This window comes from Xenopus laevis, chromosome 9_10L (assembly GCF_017654675.1).
Source record: "Xenopus laevis strain J_2021 chromosome 9_10L, Xenopus_laevis_v10.1, whole genome shotgun sequence".
NCBI lineage: Eukaryota > Metazoa > Chordata > Amphibia > Anura > Pipidae > Xenopus > Xenopus laevis.
In genome coordinates, this window is record NC_054387.1 from 9,540,792 (window position 1) to 9,562,643 (window position 21,852).

The following is a 21,852-nucleotide window of genomic DNA, read 5'->3' on the forward strand; positions in this document are numbered from 1 at the left end:
GACTATGTACAGGCCTCCATTACAAGGTGGTCTAGGTTTACCGAATTTGTTATTGTACTATAAAGCTGCGAGGATCTCCCAGACCACCCAATGGCATCTACCGCCTCATGAGAATAGATGGGTCCATTTAGAGACACTTTTAGCACACCCCACTGACCTGTCTTTTTATTTATGGGCAGATAGAACACAGGTTAAATCTGTCCCCGTGCTTAGCTCTGTGCTGAAACACACCATTGGGACATGGCACGACAGCCGCGGGAAATTCCAACCGGCCGGATCTCATAGTATTCTCACTCCATTACACAATAACCCGCTCTTTCTCCCTGGCTATGCTACTCCGGCGTTTCAATGGTGGAAAGCAAATGGCATCAATAGAATACAAGATATGTTACTGACTATGGGCATTAAATCATTTCAGTATTTACAATTTGTAAAATCTATGCCAGAGAGCGAGACTTATAGATACTCACAGTTACTACACTTTATTCGTTCTGTTGATCCCTCTTTTAAATCTAGACCTCCAACCCTGTTGGAAACCTGCTCTCAACGAGCTGGGAAACTGCAAGGTACCATTTCTTTACTATATAGATATTTAGTCTCTATAGATGTGGAAAAGCCCCTTAAATACATGCTGGACTGGGAGAAAGATTTGGGGCGTTCTATATCTCAACAAGAATGGTCACTAATATGGAATACTGTCTCCAGGATATCCCCTAACACTGCCATTAGAGAATCTACATATAAAGTGCTGATGCGTTGGCACCTCACACCAGCTAGGAAACATCGCTTTGATCCTTCCACTCCCGATTCTTGCTTCAGGGGTTGTACAGCAGTTGGGGATTATCTACATATCTGGTGGACTTGTCCAGTGGCAAAACAATATTGGGCAGAGGTTTATAGCTTACTTGAGCGAGTATTTCAAAAGCATATAGTCCCTGAAGCCACTACGGCTCTTTTAGCCTGCCCATCCAAAGCCCTTACGAAACTCCAGAATACCTTGATGAATCAAATCAAAGCTGCTGCACGAACCAATTTAGCGAAACACTGGCTACAACACGCTATTGATATTCATGCTGTCACTGCAAAAACTACTCAAACACAGAATATGTTATATTTAACAGCTTTATTAGCAGATAAGGTGGAGAGACATATGCAAATTTGGGCCCCATGGAATATGTTTCTACAACCTTGAGCAAAACAATACGTTTAATGTATGTTTCACTACTTGGAGTTGTACTGTTGTGAACTAATTACAATGTTCTGTACTGGAAAAGATATTTACGTTATTCTCTGTCAATGTATCTATTTTTGACAAATAAAAGAGATTACAAAAAAAGAATATCCCTCTCCTATCTCAAAGGTGAACAACCCAGATCCGAATTATGGAAATATCTCGAGTATTCTGGATAACAGGTCCCATATCTGTACCTGATGTCTGGTTATAGGGATATTATTTGATGTTACATATTAATTGGTTTCTCTTTCTCATTAGAAATATTGCTGACACCAAACATTTCTCGGAATGAAAACTCCCCGGAGGAACTAAAGATGCACTATAATGAGTAACACAAAGAGAGGAAAAGCAGATGCTATATATATATATATGTGTGTGTATATAAATATATTGGCCTTACGGAGGACAGAACAAGTCTCACAAGTGAAACGCGATTCTCTGACTAATCCACTGTATAAAAAGCAATGGACGCGCTTCATTCGGTGCTCTCTCTCCGACGCGTCCGGACGCCGGCAACATTCTCGCACGTAAGATTCGGTTTTGGCTGTGAATTCCGCCATTTGTAAAAGGAACCCAAGTTTCATTGTTCAATCCAAAGCACCCAGTCAATTTCTAATTGGGGTTTTCATTTTAAGAATTCTTCACGTTTGCGAGGGGGGAGGGGTTTGATCAAAGCGGAGAAGCGAAAACGCATCCGGATTTCTTTCTATACCAATGTGCAGCCGACATGCACTTTATTATTGACTCGCTCACTCACGGGGTCTATAACATTTACAGCTCAAGCATCCAACAGCCGAGGGTCTTCTTCCAGTTCATTCATTTTGGGGTTTTTGTTTTTTGTTGTACACCTATTTTGTATATATGACCTTTAAAATATTGTATATGACTTTTGTAGGTCACTATCTCTCTTTTTGGTTTTTTTTTGCCGGCTTTTAAAGCTTCATTAACTCATTGGTTGCCAGGGTTAAGTTTCTAGCAACCGGCAGGTTCATTATTAAATCTCAGTACAGTGAGGACACGTATATGTTTTATTTAAGGATTTCAGTTGGGGGGGGGGGGAGCGCTGTTCATTTATTTTAATTGGCTTTACTACCGGGAGACTTTGGATTGGTCTGAGCTCTAACAGGGTTATTACTGTTTTATTTTATGCTTAGAGGTGGAAAGCAGTTTAGTAAAATATTCTGGTTATTTAAAGGGATACGATTGTCTGATTTAAAAAGCATTCACTTGTACCTGAAAGCAATGTATTATTTTACGCTATTCTTATTTCCTACAGAGGGCCCCATCTTGCTTTACAGCAGTTATTTCAGATATCCATTCAGGGTTCAAGCACTTATGTCTCATGAGCAGGTTTGATTTATCCTATTATCCTTTAAAGGAGAAGTAAAGCTACCAAAGCAGCTTATTGCCAGTAAATTAGCCACAATAGTGCAAGCTATAACACTATATTTATTCTGTAGAATGTTTCTGTAGAATGTTTTACCATGCCTGACTAAACAGCTCTAGAAGCTCTCCGTTTGTTTAGGATAGCAGCTGCCATATTAGCTTGGTGTGATATCACTTCCTGCCTGAGTCTCTGCCTGCTCACTCATAGCTCTGGGCTCAGCAGGGAGGGGAGGAGCAAGGGGAGAGGAGCAAACTGAGCATGCTCAAGCCCTAGCCCTGGAGGTTTAAGCTGAAAACAGGAAGTCGGATACAGAAGCCCATGAGTACACAATAGAAGGAAAGAAATGTGCTGTTTATTTTGACAGAGGACTCAGAGCAGCATTACTTTGAGGGTTTACTGTATATTTATATTAGGGATGCACCAAATCCACTATTTTGGATTCGACCGAAACCCCCGAATCCTTCACAAAAGATTCAGCCTCATTCCAAATCCTAATTTGCAAAGAAATCAGCCTTTTTCCGCATGATTCGGCCGAATCCTTCTGTCAGGCTGAACCAAATCTTAATTTGCATATGAAGGGGAAAACATATTTTTCTTGTTTTGCGATATAACCCCCCCACAAAACTCCCCTTCCCTATTTTGCATATGCAAATTAGGGTTTGGTTCAGCCTGGTTCGCCCGAATCCTGCTGCAAAAGGCAGAATCTTGAACTGAATCCTGGATTTGGTGCATCCCTAATTTATATAGACCTTTCTGTTAAAGCTTGTTTAGGTTTAGTCTTTCCTTCTCCTTTGAATAATGTGGTTTATAAAATTTCAGAGCACTAGGAAACCTTGTGACAATGGATTCTTGAAAGATAATTATACAACAACAACAGCAGCATCCCTTTAAATTGTACACTTTATTTCCGAATCCGAAACAACCTAGTGCCACTTCATGTTTTATTCAGTTTAAAATGTAGCAATATCACACACATTAATATTCATTTTCTGCTGAATTTTCCATTGATTTGACACAGTTTCCTCCTTTTTGTCATTTGTATTGAGATTTAAATGTGTCTTCCTGTTGGTTCCAAGTCAGATCTCCATTGTGTTGGGTCCTTGCGCAGAGTGAGACAATAACTTGCCCCTTTATCGGTTTCATCTGGATGTTGGATGGCGTCGCATGTTTTTAATGTTTTAAACCTTGTTTTTGAGTTAAATTAAGGGAAAAAAAATATTTTTTTTTTAGAGCTATCTGCCCTAAATTCAGACACTTTAGGGCAAAGACACACGTTCAGATTCGGGTAGATTTAGGGCAGAGACACACACTCCGATTCGGTGAGATTAGTCGCCCCCTTCTTTGGGGCAACTAATCTCCCCAAACTGCCTCCCGCCGGCTAGAACGTTAATCACCACTAGGTGCGCTTTGTTTTCTGAAGACGCCCGAAGTTTCCTCGTGAGGCAACTTCGGGCGACTTTAGAAAACGAAGCGCACCTGGTGCCATCCCGCTGGTGATTAACGTTCTAGCCAGTGGGAGGCAATTAGACGCCCCGAAGAAGAGGCGATTTAAAGTCTGGCGACTAATCTCCCCGAAGTTCAGACACTTTAGGGGAGAAACACACACTCAGATTTGGGGAGATTAATCCCCTTCTTCGGGGGGCAAATGTCCCCAAACTGCCTCCCGCCGGCTAGAATGTAAATCGCTGGCGGGATGGCACTCTGATCGCTTGGTTTTCCTAAATCGCTGAAAGTTTCCTCGTGAGGCAACTTCAGGTGACTTTAGAAAACAAAGCGATTTACATTCTAGCCGGCGGGAGGCAGTTTGGGGACATTGGCCCCCCGAAGAAGAGGCGATTTATCGCCGGGAGACTAATCTCCCCGAATCTGAGCGTTTGTCTCTGCCCTAAATCTCCCTGAATCTGAGTTTGCGTCTCTAACCCTTCGAGAGAATGCTGCAAGTCAGGGTGCACGGCTAGTGTTAAATAGGGCCCTTGAGTGATTGGGTCGGTGTGGGAATTCAGACTGGAAGGCTCTTTCACCCCCTTCAAATACTTACACCCACGTTTCAGTTAAATCTATACATTATGTTGTCTTCCATTGCTGATTCCTATTGGTCTGCAGGATTTTCAGTTTTCCGTTGCGATCGTGTCCCAGATGTGTTGCACTCATAATTACTAATCACTTCGGCCCAATGTTATTGATTGGAAAGCATTTGTAGTTAAGCAATAATGTGTCTTTCCGGTGCCTTTCTGTTTTTCCGTTGACTTATTCCAGCTGATTAAAGCTTTTGCTTTCTGAACTGCAACCTGTAGATAGAATATTGCAATCCGCAGACAACTGTTCGGTGTCACGAGAGATTAGCCGCAACCCTGCTTGTACATGGAGGTAACCGGGTGAGATTAATACTCTTGTTTTGCCTTTTGCTTTATTTCTATACGTGTTGTGGCTGCTCCACATGGGGCTGTTATTGCCCTTGAGGCAACAGGGGTTGAATTCTACCAACTTTCTACTTCTAGCTCCCTGATTACATGTTCTATTCTGCTTTTCCAGTTTGTATCTAAAGGAATTTGCTGTACAAATATAATGTCAGAGCACAGTAACATTCTAATACCCTCAGACACAAGGCTGTTGTATATTCATGAACAGGAACAGTATCCATCACTAGCTTCTCCCATCAAGGTGCAGCTTAAAGGAAAACTATACCCTGAAAATGAATACTTAAGCAACAGATAGTTTATATCAAATTGAATGACATATTAAAGAATCTTACCAAACTGGAATATATATTTACATAAATATTGCCCTTTTACATCTCTTGCCTTGAACCACCATTTCGTGACTCTATCTGTGCTGCCTCAGAGATCACCTGACCAGAAATACTACAACACTAACTGTAACAGGAAGAAGTGAGGAAGCAAAAGGCAGAACTCTGTCTGTTAATTGGCTCATGTGACCTTACATGTGGTTTGTATGTGTGCACAGTGAATCTTACGATCTCAGGGGGCGGCCCTTATTTTTTAAAATGGCAATTTTCTATTTATGATTACCCAATGGCACATACTACTAAAAAAGTATATTATTATGATAATGGTTTATTTACATGAAGCAGGGTTTTACACATGAGCTGTTTTACTCAGTATCTTTTAATAGAGACCTACATTGTTTGGGGGTATAGTTTTCCTTTAATAGGCTCTGTTTCCTGCAGGGAAATGCCAACCAGTGAGTATTGCACCTGTGCCAACTTTCCATCACCAAGGGAGGGGGCAGGGTAAGCCTGGGAGATACATATTCTTTTATTTGCATTAGGGATGCACTGAATTCTCCCGAAACCTTCTCAAAAGATTCTGCCGAATACCGAACCAAATCTAAATTTGCATATGCAAAATAGGGGTGGGAAAACATTTACATCCTTCTTTGGTGACAACAAAATCACGCGATTTCCCTCCCCGATCCATATGAAAATTAGGATTCAGATTCGGCAGAACGATTTGGCCGAATCCTGCTGAAAAAGGCCGAATTCAGGATTCGGTGCATCCCTAATTTGCATAGTGTTCCTTCAAGTCCACCCTTTTAGGAGCAGGTAAGTCACCCCCAACCTTCGTGAATTTAATTTTTAATATGGTCAACATGAGCCCAAAGGTTATTGGCACATGGGGCCCTTAATCGCCACTGCAGCCTCCCTTATGCACAAAAACTCTCAGTATCGCCCCATGTGCCATTATTTCTCACTGGCTCATATTGATGATCTACTAGTCCTTCTCTGTATATTTTTATCTATACATAAAAACCTCTAGCTGTGTGTGTGAGGTAGAGACCTGCGTTGGGTCAGGTACCCGCGGAATAACCGTAAAGCGGGTCGAGTTTCGGGCAGAAAGTCCCAGATTCCTTAGCCGTACAGGCAGGTTGTGGGTAACCAGGCTGAGTAGCCAACAAAGGTGCAAGCTTGATCCCTCCTTGTGGTTCTTACATTTTTTTGGGAAGATGTGGCACCGGAGTGACGTCACTTCCTGGCAAATGTGATGTCACTTCCGGTTTCACATGTCCCCCCGGGTCAGAAGGTTAGTTGGCCTATTGCAGGTCGGGTAGTGGGAACATGCGGGTCCAATTCTCATTATATTGGTGCTTAATATTAAATGAAACCTTTACAAAACACTTGGCACCAGCTTTGCAGATAAGGACTTAAATACTGAAATCATTTCCCCGCTGCAGTCGCTATTCCCCTTCCAAATAGAATTCAGCCGTTAAGATTTTCTTTTTTTATCCCCCCAGGGACATTTTATTGGGAGAGGGGAGAACATTTTGGAATGTTTGGGTCTTTTTACCTTTTTTGCAGATGTTATTTTCTATTAGATTGCAGAGTTTGATAAAGCAGTTTGTGGAAGTAGCAATATTAAAGGCAACTAAAAATCTCAGGAGAGAGGCTTACAGGATCCAGAGGCAGACGGGGTCGGGGGGTGAGATCTGTATCTACACGGGATCAGCTTGTGACCATTTATAAATATATATAGAGAAATACGCTGGTTGTAAGCGATTTTCCCTCCTGACTTGTTCGTTGATGTGAATATTTATGTAAATAAAGGTTTCTATTTAAACACTGGCTCCAGTCATTTGCGTTTCCCATTTCTTCTTGGAAATGCGGTTATTTGAAATGTTTCTTATTTAACACTGCCATTCTTCTAGGTGCTGGGAAAGTCACATACGAAGAGATCTGAGAGGTAAGCGAATATACTGTGTCTGTAAGGGCAGAGATGCACCCTGCGATTTCCGGAGATTAGTCGCCCAGCCTCAAATTGCTGCTTCTTCGAGCAACTAATCTCCCTGAACTGTCTTCCCGCCAGCTAGAATGTAAATCACTGGCGGGATGGCACTCTGAGCTCTTCATTTTCCGAAGTCGCCCGAATTTGCGACTTCCAAGTGCAATCCCGCCAGTGATTTACATTCTAGCCTGGCGGGAAGGCATTTCGGAGAGATTAGTCGTCCAAAGAAGAAGCAATTTGTCACTGGGCAACTAATCTCCAGAAATAGCAGCGTGTGGTTGGACTATTCTAGTAAACAGCGCTTAGATATCAGAGATATGTAAAATAATATCTATTGCGAAGCATTGTTTATTAGGATATTATTACAGGATATTGATGGCTTGTCTTTTTCTCTCTGATATCACTAAGTGCTGTTTATTAAGATATCCTCTAATAATATCCTAATAAATAATGCGATCAGAGACATAAAACAATATCTCTATCCCTAAGCATTATTTATTAGGATATTATCAGAGGATATCTTAATAAACAGCACTTAGTGATATCAGAGACATATATAATTACAAACGATGAGCAATCGATATCTTGTAATAATATCCCAATAAACGATGCTTCGCGATAGATATTTTATATATATGTCTCTGATATCACTTATTGCTGTTTATTAAGATAGCCTCTGATAATATCCTAATAAATAATGTTTCGCAATAGAGATTATTTTATATATGTCTCTGATATCACTAAGCACTACAGGATATTCCCAATAAACAGTGCTTAGTGATATCCGATATATTTAAGGATATTATTAGAGGATAATATCTTAATAAACAACACTTGGGGGCAGATATACATAGGGTCGAATAGCGAGGGTTAATTAACCCTCGATATTCGTCCAACGAGGTTAAATCCTTCGAATATCGAAGTCGATGGATTTAGCGCAAATAGTTCGATCGAACGAAAAATCGTTCGTTCAAACAATTAAATCCTTCGAACGATTTTTCTTCAACCTAAAAAAGCTACCAAAGCCTATGGAGACCTTCCCCATAGGCTAACATTGACTTCGGTAGCTTTTAGGTGGCGAACTAGGGGGTCGAAGTTTTTTCTTAAAGAGACAGTACTTCGACTATCGAATAGTCGAATGATTTTTAGTTCGATTAGAGAGTTGAAGGTCGAAGTAGCCAAAAAAACCATTCGAAATTCAAAGTTTTTTTCATCTATTCCTTCACTCGAGCTAAGTAAATGGGCCCCCATGGTGATAGAGATGATATATATAATTACATAAGAGATATTATTTTAGATATATCTGATATTGTTAAGTACGGTTTATTAGGATACTGATGGCTCTTACGTAATTATAGAATATCTCACGAAGTGTTGTTTTTTAAGATATTATCCTCTAATATCCTAATAAACCGTGCTTAGTGATAGAGATATTTTTAAATATGTTTGATATCACTAAGCATGGTTTATTAGGATTATCCTTTAGTGATAGAGATACATTTTTTTTATATATCGCTCTATCACTAAGCACTACAGGATGTTCCTAATAAACTGCACTTAGTGATATCAGAGATATATAAGAATAGCCACCAATATCCTGTAAGAATATCCTAATAAACAGTACTTAGCGATACAGATATTATTTTATATATCGCTCTAAGTACTGTTTATTAGGATATTCTTACAGGATATTGGTCGCTATTCTTGTATCAATATAGAGAGATAGATATATAGATAGATAGAGCTAGATATAGATATATATAGATCAGATATCACTAAGTGCAGTTTATTAAGATATTATCCTCTTATATACTAATAAACAGGGCTGTGTGATAGATATTATTTTATGAATCGGATATCACTAATCACCATTTTAGGATATTACAGGATGATAATGTCCTAATAAACAAAGCTTAGAGAGATTACTTTATCTCTGATATCACTGAGCACTGTTTATTAGGATACTGATGGCTCTTATGTAACTATACAATATCTCTGATATCACTAAGTGCTGTTTATTAAGATATTATCATGTAATATAGCCTAATAAAAAGTGCTTAGTGATAGAGATCTTAAGCTATTATGCTCTGATAATATATATATATATATATACTGTTAATTAAGATATTATCCTGCAATATCCTAATAGAAATAGTGTTTGGTGATATTGGATATATAAAATAATATCTGTTGTGTATTCAGACAGTAGCTTTCCGATATGCTTCTCTATAGGGGCTCAATGACTTACCCGATGAAAGACGCGTGTTCCTGGTCTAGTTAAAGTCGATCAGTTATGAATTTTTTTTTATTATGCAACAAGTAAGTAACACTTTCTTACTGAGAGTTTCACTGCTCCCATGATTTCACAATGAATGTCCGTCTACATGTGGTCCGTCGGGCTTTTGGCCGCCGCTTTATATTTACAGTACGTCTTCGTTCGTAAATCTTGGCCTGGGTGAGGGCCTTTGAACTGTTGTATTTCTGTATATTCCGTCCTCTTAAATAACCGGCGTAAGGTTGATCCCAGTGCAAGTCTTGTTGTGGCCTTTACTTGGAAGCTGAAGCACAAACATGGGGTCTCTTATGGCGGTTGGTTTGGAAGGAAGGATGTTGTCACCAGCAGCGGGAGTGTTGCAAATTTTTTTTTTAAAAAAAGCAGCTTTTTAGCCGAGGATAATCACAGAGGAACTGGCTCCTCATCTCCCATGAGTCGTCTCTAATAAACACATAACAGGCCAGACTATCTAACCCATAAGTTCATCCAGTCCTCCTCAAAACGTAACGGCTCACCCACAGTCCCGAGGGTCAGTCTTCAGGTTTGTACAAACAGTTAAAATCTTTGTCATATCTCCTGCTGGGGGCGTTAGCCTTCCCATCCATCCCATAACTGGCCTCTGTCAAGACAAGACACAAACGGTTCATCAGCAAAGGACAAAGCAAAACTCTAGGTACAGGTAAGGGACCTGCGGTTTTCTGGATAAGGAATAAATTGCATTTAAACATGAATTAAACCCAACAGGAAGGTTCTGCCTCCAATAAGGATTAATTATATCTTAGTTGGGATCAAGTACAAGCGACTGTTTTATTATTACACAGAAAAAGGAAATCATTTTTAAAAGTATGAATTATTTGATTAAAATGGAGACTATGGGAGACAGACTTACTGTAATTTGGAGCTTTACAGCTAAGCCCCTGGAGCTGCTCATTCTTCTCAAGGAGTTATACCAAAGGGAATGTAAACCCCAAAATACAGGTGTGACATCTGTTATCTTGAAACTTCAAAATTATAGGAAAGCAATCTCCCATGAACTCCATTTTAAAACATTCAAAATTAGCTTTTTCTTTGTAATAATAAAACAGTAGCTTGTTCTTGATCCCAACTAAGATATAATTAATCCTTATTCGAAGCACATTAATCATATTTGCTTTATTTGTTTTAGTAACTTTAAGTTATGGGAATCCAAATGTGTGCCATTCTCTGCTTGTCGTATGCTCCCTAAGTGTGTGCCATTCTCTACTTGTCTTACGCCTCCCTAAGTGTGTTGCTCTCTGCTTACGCTTGTCTTACGCTGCCTAGTGTGTGCCATCTCTGCATACGCAACCTAAGTGTGGCCATCTCTACTTGTCTTACGCTCCCTAAGTGTGTGCTTCTCTGCTGGTCTTACGCAACCTAAGTGTGGCCATTCTCTGCTTGTCTTACGCTCCCTAGTGTGTGCCATTCTCTGCCTTGTCTTACGCCCCTAAGTGTGTGCCATTCTCTGCTTGTCTTACGCAACCTAAGTGTGGCCATTCTCTTACTTGTCTGACGCTCCTTTGGGTGGTGCCATTCTCTCTGCTTGTCTTACGCTCCCTGAGTGTGTGCCATTCTCTGCTTGTGTTACGCAACCTAAGTGTGTGCCATTCTCTGCTTGTCTTACAACCTAAGTGCTGCTGCCATTTCTCTGCTTGTCTTACGCTCCCCTAAGTGATGTGCCATTCTCTGCTTGTTTACGCCTCCCTGTAGTGTGTGCCATTCTCTGCTTTGTGTTACGCCTCCCCTAAGTGTGTGCCATTCTCTCCTTGTCTGTACGCCTCCCTGAGTGTGTGCCGATTCTCTGGCTTGTGTTTACGCTCCCTAAGTGTGCTGCCATTCTCTGCTTGTCTTGACGCAACCTGAAGTGTGTGCCATTCTTCTCCCTGTCTTACGCTCCCTGAGTGTAGTGCCATTCGTCTGGCTGTGTTTACGCAACCCTAAGTGTGCTGCCATTTTCTGCGTGTTCTTACGCAACCTAAGTGTTGTGCCATTCTGCTGCTTGATCTTACGCTCCGCCTGGAGTGTGTGCCCATTCTCTTGCTTGTCTTACCGCTCCCCCACTGATACTTCGAACGGTGTGCCATTCTCCTGCCTTGCTCTTACGCTCCCTAAGTGTGTGCCATGTCTCTGCTTGTTCTTACGCCGCTCCTAAGTGGTGCCATTCTCTGCTTGTGCTTACGCAACCTAACTGTGTGCCATTCTGCTGCTTGTCTTACGCTCCCTAAGTGTGTGCCATTCTCTGCTTGTGTACGCCAACCTAAACTGTGTGCCATGCTCTGCTTGTCTTACGCTCCCTAATGTGTGTGCCATTCTCGTTTGTCTTACTCTTCCCCTAACTGTGTGACCCATTCTGCTGCTTTTTGTTTACGCTCACCTAAGTGCTGTGCCATCTCTGCTTGTCTTACGCTCCCTAACTGTGTGCCATACTCTCTCTTTTGTTACGCTCCCTAAGTGTTCTGCTGCCCATTCTCTTGTGCTTGTGTTACGCCAACCTAACTGTGTGCCATTCTCTGCTTGTCTACGCTCCCTGTATGTGTGTGCCATTCTCTTACTTTCTCTTACGCCTCCCTGAGTGGTGCCGATTCTCTTGCTCTTGTCTTACGCCGCCTGAAGTGTTGTGCCAGTTCTACTTCTCTTACGCGGCCCTGAGTGTGTGCCATTCTCTGCTTGTCTTACGCCTCCCTAAGGTGTGCCATTCTCTGCTTCTCTACGCTCCCTGATGTGTGCCCAGTTCTCGCTTGTCTTACGCCAACCTAAGTGTGTGCCATTCTCTGCCTTGTCTTACGCAACCTAAGGTGTGTGCCATTCTCTGCCTTGTCTTACGCTCCCAAATAGTGTGCGCCATTCTCTGCCTTGTCTGTACGCAACCTAAGTGGTGTTGCCATTCTCGGTTGTCTGCTTAGTGTGCTGCCGTTCTCTGCTTGTCTTACGCTCCCTGAGGCTGTGCCCATTCTATGCTTTCTTACGCTCCCTAAGTGTTTGTGCCATTCATCTGCTTGTGTTACGCAACCTAACTGTGTGCCATTCTCTGCTTGCTCTTACGCAAGCCTAAGTGGTGCCATTCTCTGCTTTTGTTACGCTCCCTAAGTTGTGCTGCCATCTCTGCCTTGTCTTAGCAACCTAAGTGTGTGCCATTCTCTGCTTGTCTTACGCTCCCTAAGTGTGTTGCCATTCTCTGCTTGTCTTACGCTCCCTGAAGTGTGCCATTCTCTTACTTCCTCTTGACGCTCCTGGTGCTGTGCCATTCTCTGCTTGTCTTTACGCTCCCTGAGTGTGAGCCATTCTCTGCCTTGTCTTACGCTCCCCAAAGTGTGGGCCATTGCTTGTCTACGCTCCCTAAGTGGTTGCGCTTGGTTACGCTCCCTAAGTGTATCCTTGTTTTGCCATTTCTCTGCTTGTCTTTTACGCTCCCTAAGTGTGTGCCATTCTGCTGCTTGTTTAGCTCCCTGCTGTGCCGCATTCCTGCTTGTCTTACGCCTCACCTGAGTGTGTGCCATTCTTGCTGGTCTTACGCTAATGGCTTGTGTGCCATTCTAGCTGCTGTGTCTGCTCCCTTACGCTCTTTACGCTCTCCTAAGTATGTGTGCCATTTCTCTGCTTGTCTTACGCCTCGCCGAGTGGTCTGCCATTCTCTTGTCATACGCTCCCTAGTTGTGTTGCCATTCTTCTGCTTGTCTTAACGCCAACCTAGAAGTGTAGTGCCACTCTCTGCTATCTTACGTCCCTGAAGTGTTGCATTCTCGGTTTGTCTTACGCTCCCTAGTGTGTTTGCCCATTCTCGGTTTGTCTTACGCTCCTCACTAACTGTGTGCCATTCTCTGCTTGCTTACGCAACCTAAGTGTGTTGGCCCATCTCTGCTTGTTTCTTACGCTCCCTAAGTGTGTGTCCATTCTCGCTTGTCTTACGCTAAGTGACTGTGCCATTGTCTCGGTTTTGTCTTACGCCCCTAAGGGTGTGCCATTCTCTGCCTTGTCTTACGCTCCCTAAGTGTGTGCCATCTTCAGATTGTCTTACGCCAACTAAGTGTAGTGCCAATTCTCAGGTTTGTCTTACGCTCCCTAAGTGTGTGCCCATTCTCTGCTTAGTCTTACGCTCCCTAAGTGTGTGCCATTCTCTGCTTGTCTTTACGCCTCCCTAAGTGTCTGCCATTCTCTGCTTGTCTTTACGCTCCCTAAGTGTGTGCCATTCCTGCTTGTCTACGCTCCCTAAGTGTGCTGCCATTCTGCTGTTCATGGCTGCTGCCTAAGTGTGGTGCCATTCTCTGCTTGTCTTACGCCTCCCTGTAAGTGTGTGCCATTTCTCTGCCTTGTCTTACGCACCTAAGTTGTGTGCCATTCTCTGTCTTACGCTCCCTATGTGTGTTGCCATTCTCTGCCTTGTTCTTTACGCTTTTCCCTGAGTGTGTGTGCCGATTCTCTGCGTGTCTTACGCACCTATGTGATGTGCCATTCTCGGCTTGCTCGTTACGCTCCCTAAGTGTGTGCCATTCTCTGCTTGCTCTTACGCCAACCTAAGTGTTGCTGCCATTCCTTGCTGTCTTACGCAAGCCTAAGTGTGTGCCATTCTCTGCTTCTTACGCCAACCTAAAGTGTGTGCCATTCTCTGCTTGTCTTACGCAACCTAAGTGTTGCCATTCTCTTGCTTGTTCTTACGCACCTAAGTGTGTGCCATTCTCTGCTTGGTCTTACGCTTCCTGAGTGTGTGCATCTCTGCTTGCTTACGCTCCCTAAGTGATGTGCCATTCTCGGTTGTCTTACGCTCCCCTAAGTGTGTGCCATTCTTCTGCTTGTTTCTTACGCTCCCTAAGTGCTGTGCCATTCTCTGCTTGTCTTACGCTCCCTAATGTGTGCCATTCTCTGCCTTTCTTACGCTCCTAAGTGTGTGCCATTCTCTACTTGTCTTTACGCTCCCTAAGTGTGTGCCCCATTCACTGCTTGTCTTACGAACCTAAGTGTGTCCATTCTCTGCTTGTCTACGCTCCACCGAGTGTGCTGCCATTCTCTGTCTTACGCTCCCTATGTGTGCTTGCCATTCTCTGCTGTCTTACGCCAACCTAAGGTGTCTCCATTCTCTGCCTTGTCTTACGCTCCCTGGAGTGTGCTGCCATCTCTGCTGTCTTACGCTCCCTAAGTGTTGTTGCCCATACTTATGCTTGTCTTACGCTCCCTAAGTGTGTTGCCATTCTCTGCTTGTCTGTTACGCCAACCTAACTGTGTGCCATTTCTCTGCTTGTCTTACGCAACCTAAGTGATTATGCCATTCTCTGCTTGTGTTTACGCTCCCTAAAGTGCGTTGCTGCCATTCTCCTGCTTCTTTACGCAATCCTAAGTGTGCCATTCTCTGCTTGTCTTACGCTCCCTAAGTGTGTGCCATTCTCTGCTTGTCTTACGCTCCCTAAGTGTTGTGCCATTCTCTGCTTGTCTTACGCTCCCTAAGTGTGTGCCATTCTCTGCTTGTCTTACGCTCCCTAAGTGTGTGCCGATTCTCTGCTTGTCTTACGCAACCTAAGTGTGTGCCATTCTCTGTCTTACGCTCCCTGAGTGTGTGCCATTCTCTGCTTGTCTTACGCTCCCCGAGTGTGTGCCATTCTCTGTCTTACGCTCCCTAACTGTGTGCCATTCTCTGCCTTGTCTTACGCTCCCTAAGTGTGTGCCATTCTCTGCTTGTCTTACGCTCCCTAAGTGTGTGCCATTCTCTGCTTGTCTTACGCTCCCTAAGTGTGTGCCATTCTCTGCTTGTCTTACGCCAAACAAGCGTGTGCCATTCTCTGCTGTGTTTCTTACGCTCCCACCGAGGGCCTTCTTGTCTTACGCTCCCTATGTGTGTGCCATTCTCTGCTTGTCTTACGCAACCTAAGTGTGTGCCATTCTCTGCTTGTCTTACGCTCCCTAAGTGTGTGCCATTCTCTGCTTGTCTTACGCTCCCTGACGTGTGTGCCATTCTCTGCTTGTCTTACGCTCCCTAAGTGTGTGCCATTCTCTGCTTGTCTTACGCTCCCTAAGTGTGTGCCATTCTCTGCTTGTCTTACGCCCCCTAAGTGTGTGCCATTCTCTGCTTGTCTTACGCAACCTAAGTGTGTGCCATTTCTCTGCTTGTCTTACGCAACCTAAGTGTGTGCCATTCTCTGCTTGTGTTACGCTCCCTAAGTGTGTGCCATTCTCTGCTTGTCTTACGCAACCTAAGTGTGTGCCATTCTCTGCTTGTCTTATGCTCCCTAAGTGTGTGCCATTCTCTGCTTGTCTTACGCAACCTAAGTGTGTGCCATTCTCTACTTGTCTTACGCTCCCTGAGTTTGTGCCATTCTCTGCTTGTCTTACGCTCCCTAAGTGTGTGCCATTCTCTGCTTGTCTTATGCTCCCTAAGTGTGTGCCATTCTCTGCTTGTCTTACGCAACCTAAGTGTGTGCCATTCTATGCTTGTCTTACGCTCCCTGAGTGTGTGCCATTCTCTGTCTTATGCTCCCTAAGTGTGTGCCATTCTCTAATTGTCTTATGCTGCCTGTGAGTATATGGCAGCTGCTCTGGTGTGGGATGTGAGACTGGTGGGGGGAGGGGTTTGTTAGCTTTTGGTGTTGCTAAAAAAGTTTGTGGTCAGCACTTACTTCCATCATCAGTCCTACAACATGTAGACTAGAAAAATTCCAAAATGGACAGCGCTAATGTTATGTACAATAAACCTGACCTATTAGTTACACTGAGAAAACTGATGAGCCTTAATGTAAAGCAATGTGTCTCCCTCCTACACCTACACACACCTACACTCACTTACTCACTCAAACACACACCTACACTCACTCACTCAAACACTCACTCAAACACTCACTCAAACACACACTCACTCAAACACTCACACGCGCCGCAGGAGAGGGAGAAGCAATAAAAGACAGGAGACCATGTTGAAAGACTTACAGGGATTTAGACGAAGGTCTCTTCATTTTGGGGAATTTTCGCCGCTGCAGTTGCCTGATAATTCAGCAGGAGGAAAAAACAAGAGCGTTCATTAGTAAACAGATTTCAGCAGAAGCACAACTCAAATACACACACACATATATATTTATTTATATGTATCTATATGCATGTATTTTGTCCCTCAACAAAAACCAAGTTGTGTTGGTCAGTGAAGTGGGGGTTGTGTTTGCAGCAGGGGCTGAGTGAGCTGAATGTGGGGCGTCTTGTGACACTGGGGAGCACTATGGCTGCAGCAGGACACCCCCCTCTGGCACCTCATTGGTATGTTCCCTGGCTCCCGCACCAAGACTCCCTCCAACACTTCTCCCTATTGGATGGTTTATACCCGACTCCCTTCAGCTTTTCTTATTCTATTGGACTTACCCAAAAGAACTGTTCCCCCTGAGCCTGTGTTACTTGTGTTGTTTGTTTTACTTGTGTCTGAGACACTGCTGGGTAAGAAGGACTTTGGGAATGCCAATTCCCTGCTATTTCTATTTCTAATAAAGCCCTTGTGTAAACCCCAAACACAGAGTGTGATGTGTCCTTGTTCTGTGCCAGTCTCTGATACGTCACACGTTTACTTGACCATATGTATCATGTATATGTGTATGTATGTATGTATGTATATGTGTATATATCTTTATGTTTGTATATGTGTATAGAAATATGTATCTATATGTATGTGTATGCATGCATGTATGTATGTATGTATGGATGCATGTATGTATGTGTGTGTATGTATATATATATATATATATATATATATATATATATATAAATGTATGTATATCTATGTAAATATGTATCCAAATAGCAAAGAAACTGCACTCCAGGTCTTTTAAGGTGGAAAAATCTAATCATATTTATTTTGACGTTTCGGTTCCTAACTCAAGCCGTCCTCAGGATATATGTACGTACATATGTATATATAAACCAAACAAACCAAAAAAGGATCAGCACTCACAGGTCTTTAATAAAAAAAAATTATTTTATTTTTTAAGAGCTATGGCCTGATGTTTCTGCTCTTCCAGAGCCTTTCTCAAAATATGTATATATAAATGTATGTGTATGTGAGTGTATGTATAAATGTATATATGTATGTATGTATATACACTTTGAGAAAGGCTAGAGGACTAGCCGAAACATTAGCAGTTTTTTGCTGAATAAACACCATTTTTTCACCTTGGATAAGACTAGTGAGTAAATGACTTATTTGGGACAGTTCTCTTATTGTTTGCATTTTGCACCCAGGCGCACTTAACCTTTATACGTACTGTGCCGGCTTCAAGCAAGTTTTTGAGTTTATGTATATATGTATAAATGTGTATGTGTGTGTGTGTATATATATATATATATATATATATATATATATATTTTGTATGTATATCAATGTGTATGTATGTATCTATCTATCCTGAAGACGGTCCCTTGAGGTAACGAAATGCGTAGATGTTTATATGATTCAGTAAAGGAGAGTTTCCTTTTATTTTTGGACTTTATATTGAATTGGGTTAGCACCCGGCGAAATTATTGAATAGCGGAGGTGACTGCCAGCAACCAATGGTTCTATATATGTATGTGTGTGTATATATGCGTGTATCTGTATGTATTTATATATGCATATATGTATGTATGTATGTATGCATGTGAGTGTGTGTATGTATCTATGTATAAATGTGTGTATATATATATATATTTATTTATTATAGTGTGTATATGTGTATATGTATTGTGTATCTGTATGTATGCATCTGAGTGTATGTATGTATAAATGTGTGTATGTATGTATGTATATATATATATATATATATCTCTATATATATCTATATATATCTCTATATATCTATCTCTCTATATATATCTATCTCTCTATCATCTATCTCTCTCTCTCTCTCTCTCTCTCTCTCTCTCTCTCTCTCTCTCTCTATCTCTCTATCTATATATATATATATATATATATATATGTATCTATGCATGTGTGTGTGTGTGTGAATAAATATATATGTGTACATGTGTGTATGTATGTGTGTATATGTATGAATGCATGTATATATTCATGTATGTATGTAGATATTTATGAATGTATATATCTATGTATGCATATATGTATCTGTATGCACGTATGTATGTGTGTATGAATGTGTATCTATATGTATGTATATTAGGGATGCACCGAATCCAGGATTCGGTTCGGGATTCGGCCAGGATTCGGCCTTTTTCAGCAGGATTCGGATTCGGCCGAATCCTTCTACCCGGCCGAACCGAATCCGAATCCTAATTTGCATATGCAAATTAGGGGCGGGAGGGAAATTGCGTGACTTTTTGTCAGAAAACAAGGAAGTAAAAAATGTTTTCCCCTTCCGTCCCTAATTTGCAGTTCGGATTCGGTTCGGTATTCGGCCGAATCTTTCACCAAGGATTCGGGGGTTCGGCCGAATCCAAAAAAGTGGATTCGGTGCATCCCTAATGTATATATATATATGTGTGTATGTGTACACATGTATATTGATGTAATGAAATAAGTAGCCCATTAGAGGAAACAGTGTTTAATGTGTGGTTCATCTGTGAGTTAATGTTATGTATGTTATAGAATGGCTAATTCTAAGCAACTTTTAAATTGGTCTTCATTATTTATAGTTTAGGAATTATTTGCCTTCTTCTTCTGACTCTATCCAGCTTTCCAACAGGGGTCACTGACCCCATGTAAAAAAACAAATGCTCTGTAAGGCTACACATTTATTGTTATATTGCAAATAATCTCAGTACCTGTATTGCTCAAAACTGCCATCTTTGAATCCTGAAAATGAAAGCAGAAACATTAACACGTTCACATATACATATAGATATAGATATAAATGTAATAGCAACACTGTGTGTAATTAGTCCTGACAAAGACAGGGTTCAACTACATTAAATTCACTATGTAAGTGAAACTGTTGCTTGAAATCAAGGACAAGGAGCTGAAATGAATTATGCGAGTGCTGTTACTTTCCTGTTTCTGGGTGCAGGAGCTGCCATATTGCTTGGACTGCAAACACAATTTAATCGAGGGAAAGCAGCTTTATTGTTATTATGGAACACCAGAGAGACAATGGTAACCTGTCCAGGGGGTCGTTGGCTTTCTGTGAAACTCCAGGGTCCCCTAAAGCAGCTATAGGCTATGAGCTTGGCTTGCTCTAGGGAAGGACCAATCGTATCGCTTACCAAGATCCAAGCTGCGGGTCCTGGGGTTGCACTGCCTGTAACCTTTACAGCTTCTCAACTCCATGAGCTGCACGTGCAACTGATTCAGAACATCTCGCTCCAATGTGTTCACTGCATTGATCAACTGGGGATGTAGAACAAGAGACGGAGCATTTACACCTGACCCAATGGATACTGACAAGCCCCCCTCCCCCAGTGCACCCTCAACACCCTGATCCCTAGGGTTGCCGCCTGTAAAACTGATGGCTGGTCCCAACGTTATTAAAGGGGAAGTAAAGTCTAAAATAGAATAAGGCTAGAAATGCTGTATTTTGTATACTAAACATAAACATGAACTTACTGCACCACAAGCCTAATCAAACAAATGATTTATGCTTTCAAAGTTGGCCACAGGGGCTCACCATCTTGTAACTTTGTTATACATCTTTGCAAGACCAAGACTGTGCACATGCTCAGTGTGGTCTGGGCTGCTTAGGGATCCTCAGCACAAGTCAAATAATATCTGCCAGAAGCTGATACAACAAGACTGATTAATAATCAGAATATACAGACTGCACTGGCTCCTGTGTTGTCATGTAATCTAATGTGGATTTTATAGTTGTTGTATTGTTTAATACAAACTTTCTCCAACTCTGCAGAACCAGTGGCTGCAGCAAAATAATCCTCCAAATAGAATCCCAGTTTATCTGTTTAAATCTGGCTCCATGATCTTTGTCCCTGCAGCTGGAGTTGGAAACAGTAAAGGGGATGTAAAGGCAAAAATAAAATCCAATACAAATCTCTACACAGTCGCCGACTGCTCTACAGGGAAACAAACAAAGCTGCTTGAGTTCTGCATGGCTGGGAAGTAAGGCGGGGGCTCCCCCTGCTGTTCATAAGTATGATTGTTTAAGGACCCTCTGACAATTCCTATCCACACATTTTTTAATTAAAGTATATTGGAGATAGGTTTCTTTTTCATTAAAGGAAGTAAAAATGGGATTTTATTTTTTGTTGCCTTTACATGCCCTTTAATAGGGAAAAAAAATATATAGGAAGGCTGGTATTTTTTTTCCAGAGAAGGTGGCAACCGTAAATGCCCCAGGCAGAAATACCGCTCTATTCATATGCAAAATGCAACTGCCGTCTCTTAAGTCCCTATCTGTGTTACTGGTGAATGTAAACTCCCCACAACCCCTGCCAGGCTTTGCCACAAAAAATTGGGCCATGATTAAAGATCCAGCTGAAAAATTGAACACAAAAGACCTGATAGTCAACAGACTGGCCACAAGGTGTCACTGTAGTCAAAAGAACATTTTAGGCTTTTTTTAGTACAGGAATGGGACCCATTATCCAGAAAGATGCAAATTACGGAATAAAATCCAGTCGCTTGTACTTGATCCCAACTAAGATATAATTAATCGTTATTGGAGGCAAAACCAGCCTATTGGCTTTATTTAATGTTTACATGATTTTCTAGTAGACTTAAGGTATGAAGATCCAAATTACGGAAAGATCAGTTATCTGGAAAATCCCAGGTCCTGAGCATTCTGGATAACAAGTCCCATACCTGTATAAAATAGGGTGTTTTACTAGGAAAGGACATTGACACTGGCACAAATGAAATCCCTCATGCAGGTTCTATAGAGAGTTTTTGAAGCAGAACAGCAGAACTTCTGGTTGTAGGAACAGTATAACCAGTGTCGGACTGGGACACCAGGGGCCACCCAAAAACCTCAGCCCAGGGGCCCACCCAAAAACCTTAGACCAGGGGCCCACCCAAAAACCTTAGACCAGGGGCCCACCCAAAAACCTTAGACCAGAGGCCACCCAAAAACCTTAGACCAGAGGCCCACCCAAAAACCTTAGACCAGAGGCCCACCCAAAAACCTTAGACCAGAGGCCACCCAAAAACCTTAGAACAGGGGCCCATCCAAAAACCTTAGACCAGGGGCCCACCCAAAAACCTTAGACCAGGGGCCCATCCAAAAAACCTTAGACCAGGGGCCCATCCAAAAAACCTTAGACCTGGGGCCCACTCTCAGTACTATTATTCTTCCTCTCC

The 21,852-nt window shown here is 42.1% G+C and overlaps 2 protein-coding genes across 10 annotated transcripts in view; one reads left to right on the top strand and one right to left on the bottom strand.

The window, feature by feature from the left end:
- Positions 1 to 2,133, top strand: part of LOC108701773 (nuclear receptor coactivator 3-like) — a 102,012-nt gene extending 99,879 nt beyond the window's left edge. For all 5 annotated transcript variants that reach the window (XM_041577114.1, XM_041577115.1, XM_041577118.1 and 2 more), the window contains one exon: positions 1,493 to 2,133. In XM_041577114.1, the coding sequence (XP_041433048.1) occupies positions 1,493 to 1,504 (12 nt within the window). In that variant the 3' untranslated portion in view covers positions 1,505 to 2,133. The remainder of the gene's footprint in view (positions 1 to 1,492) is intronic.
- Positions 2,134 to 9,637: 7,504 nt separating this feature from the next.
- The window catches only part of sulf2.L (sulfatase 2 L homeolog), a 143,647-nt gene continuing 131,432 nt past the window's right edge, over positions 9,638 to 21,852 (bottom strand). For all 5 annotated transcript variants that reach the window (XM_041575710.1, XM_041575711.1, XM_041575713.1 and 2 more), the window contains 4 exon segments: positions 19,809 to 19,932; positions 19,371 to 19,401; positions 16,563 to 16,616; positions 9,638 to 10,254 (listed from right to left, as the gene is read on the bottom strand). In XM_041575710.1, the coding sequence (XP_041431644.1) occupies positions 10,224 to 10,254; positions 16,563 to 16,616; positions 19,371 to 19,401; positions 19,809 to 19,932 (240 nt within the window). In that variant the 3' untranslated portion in view covers positions 9,638 to 10,223.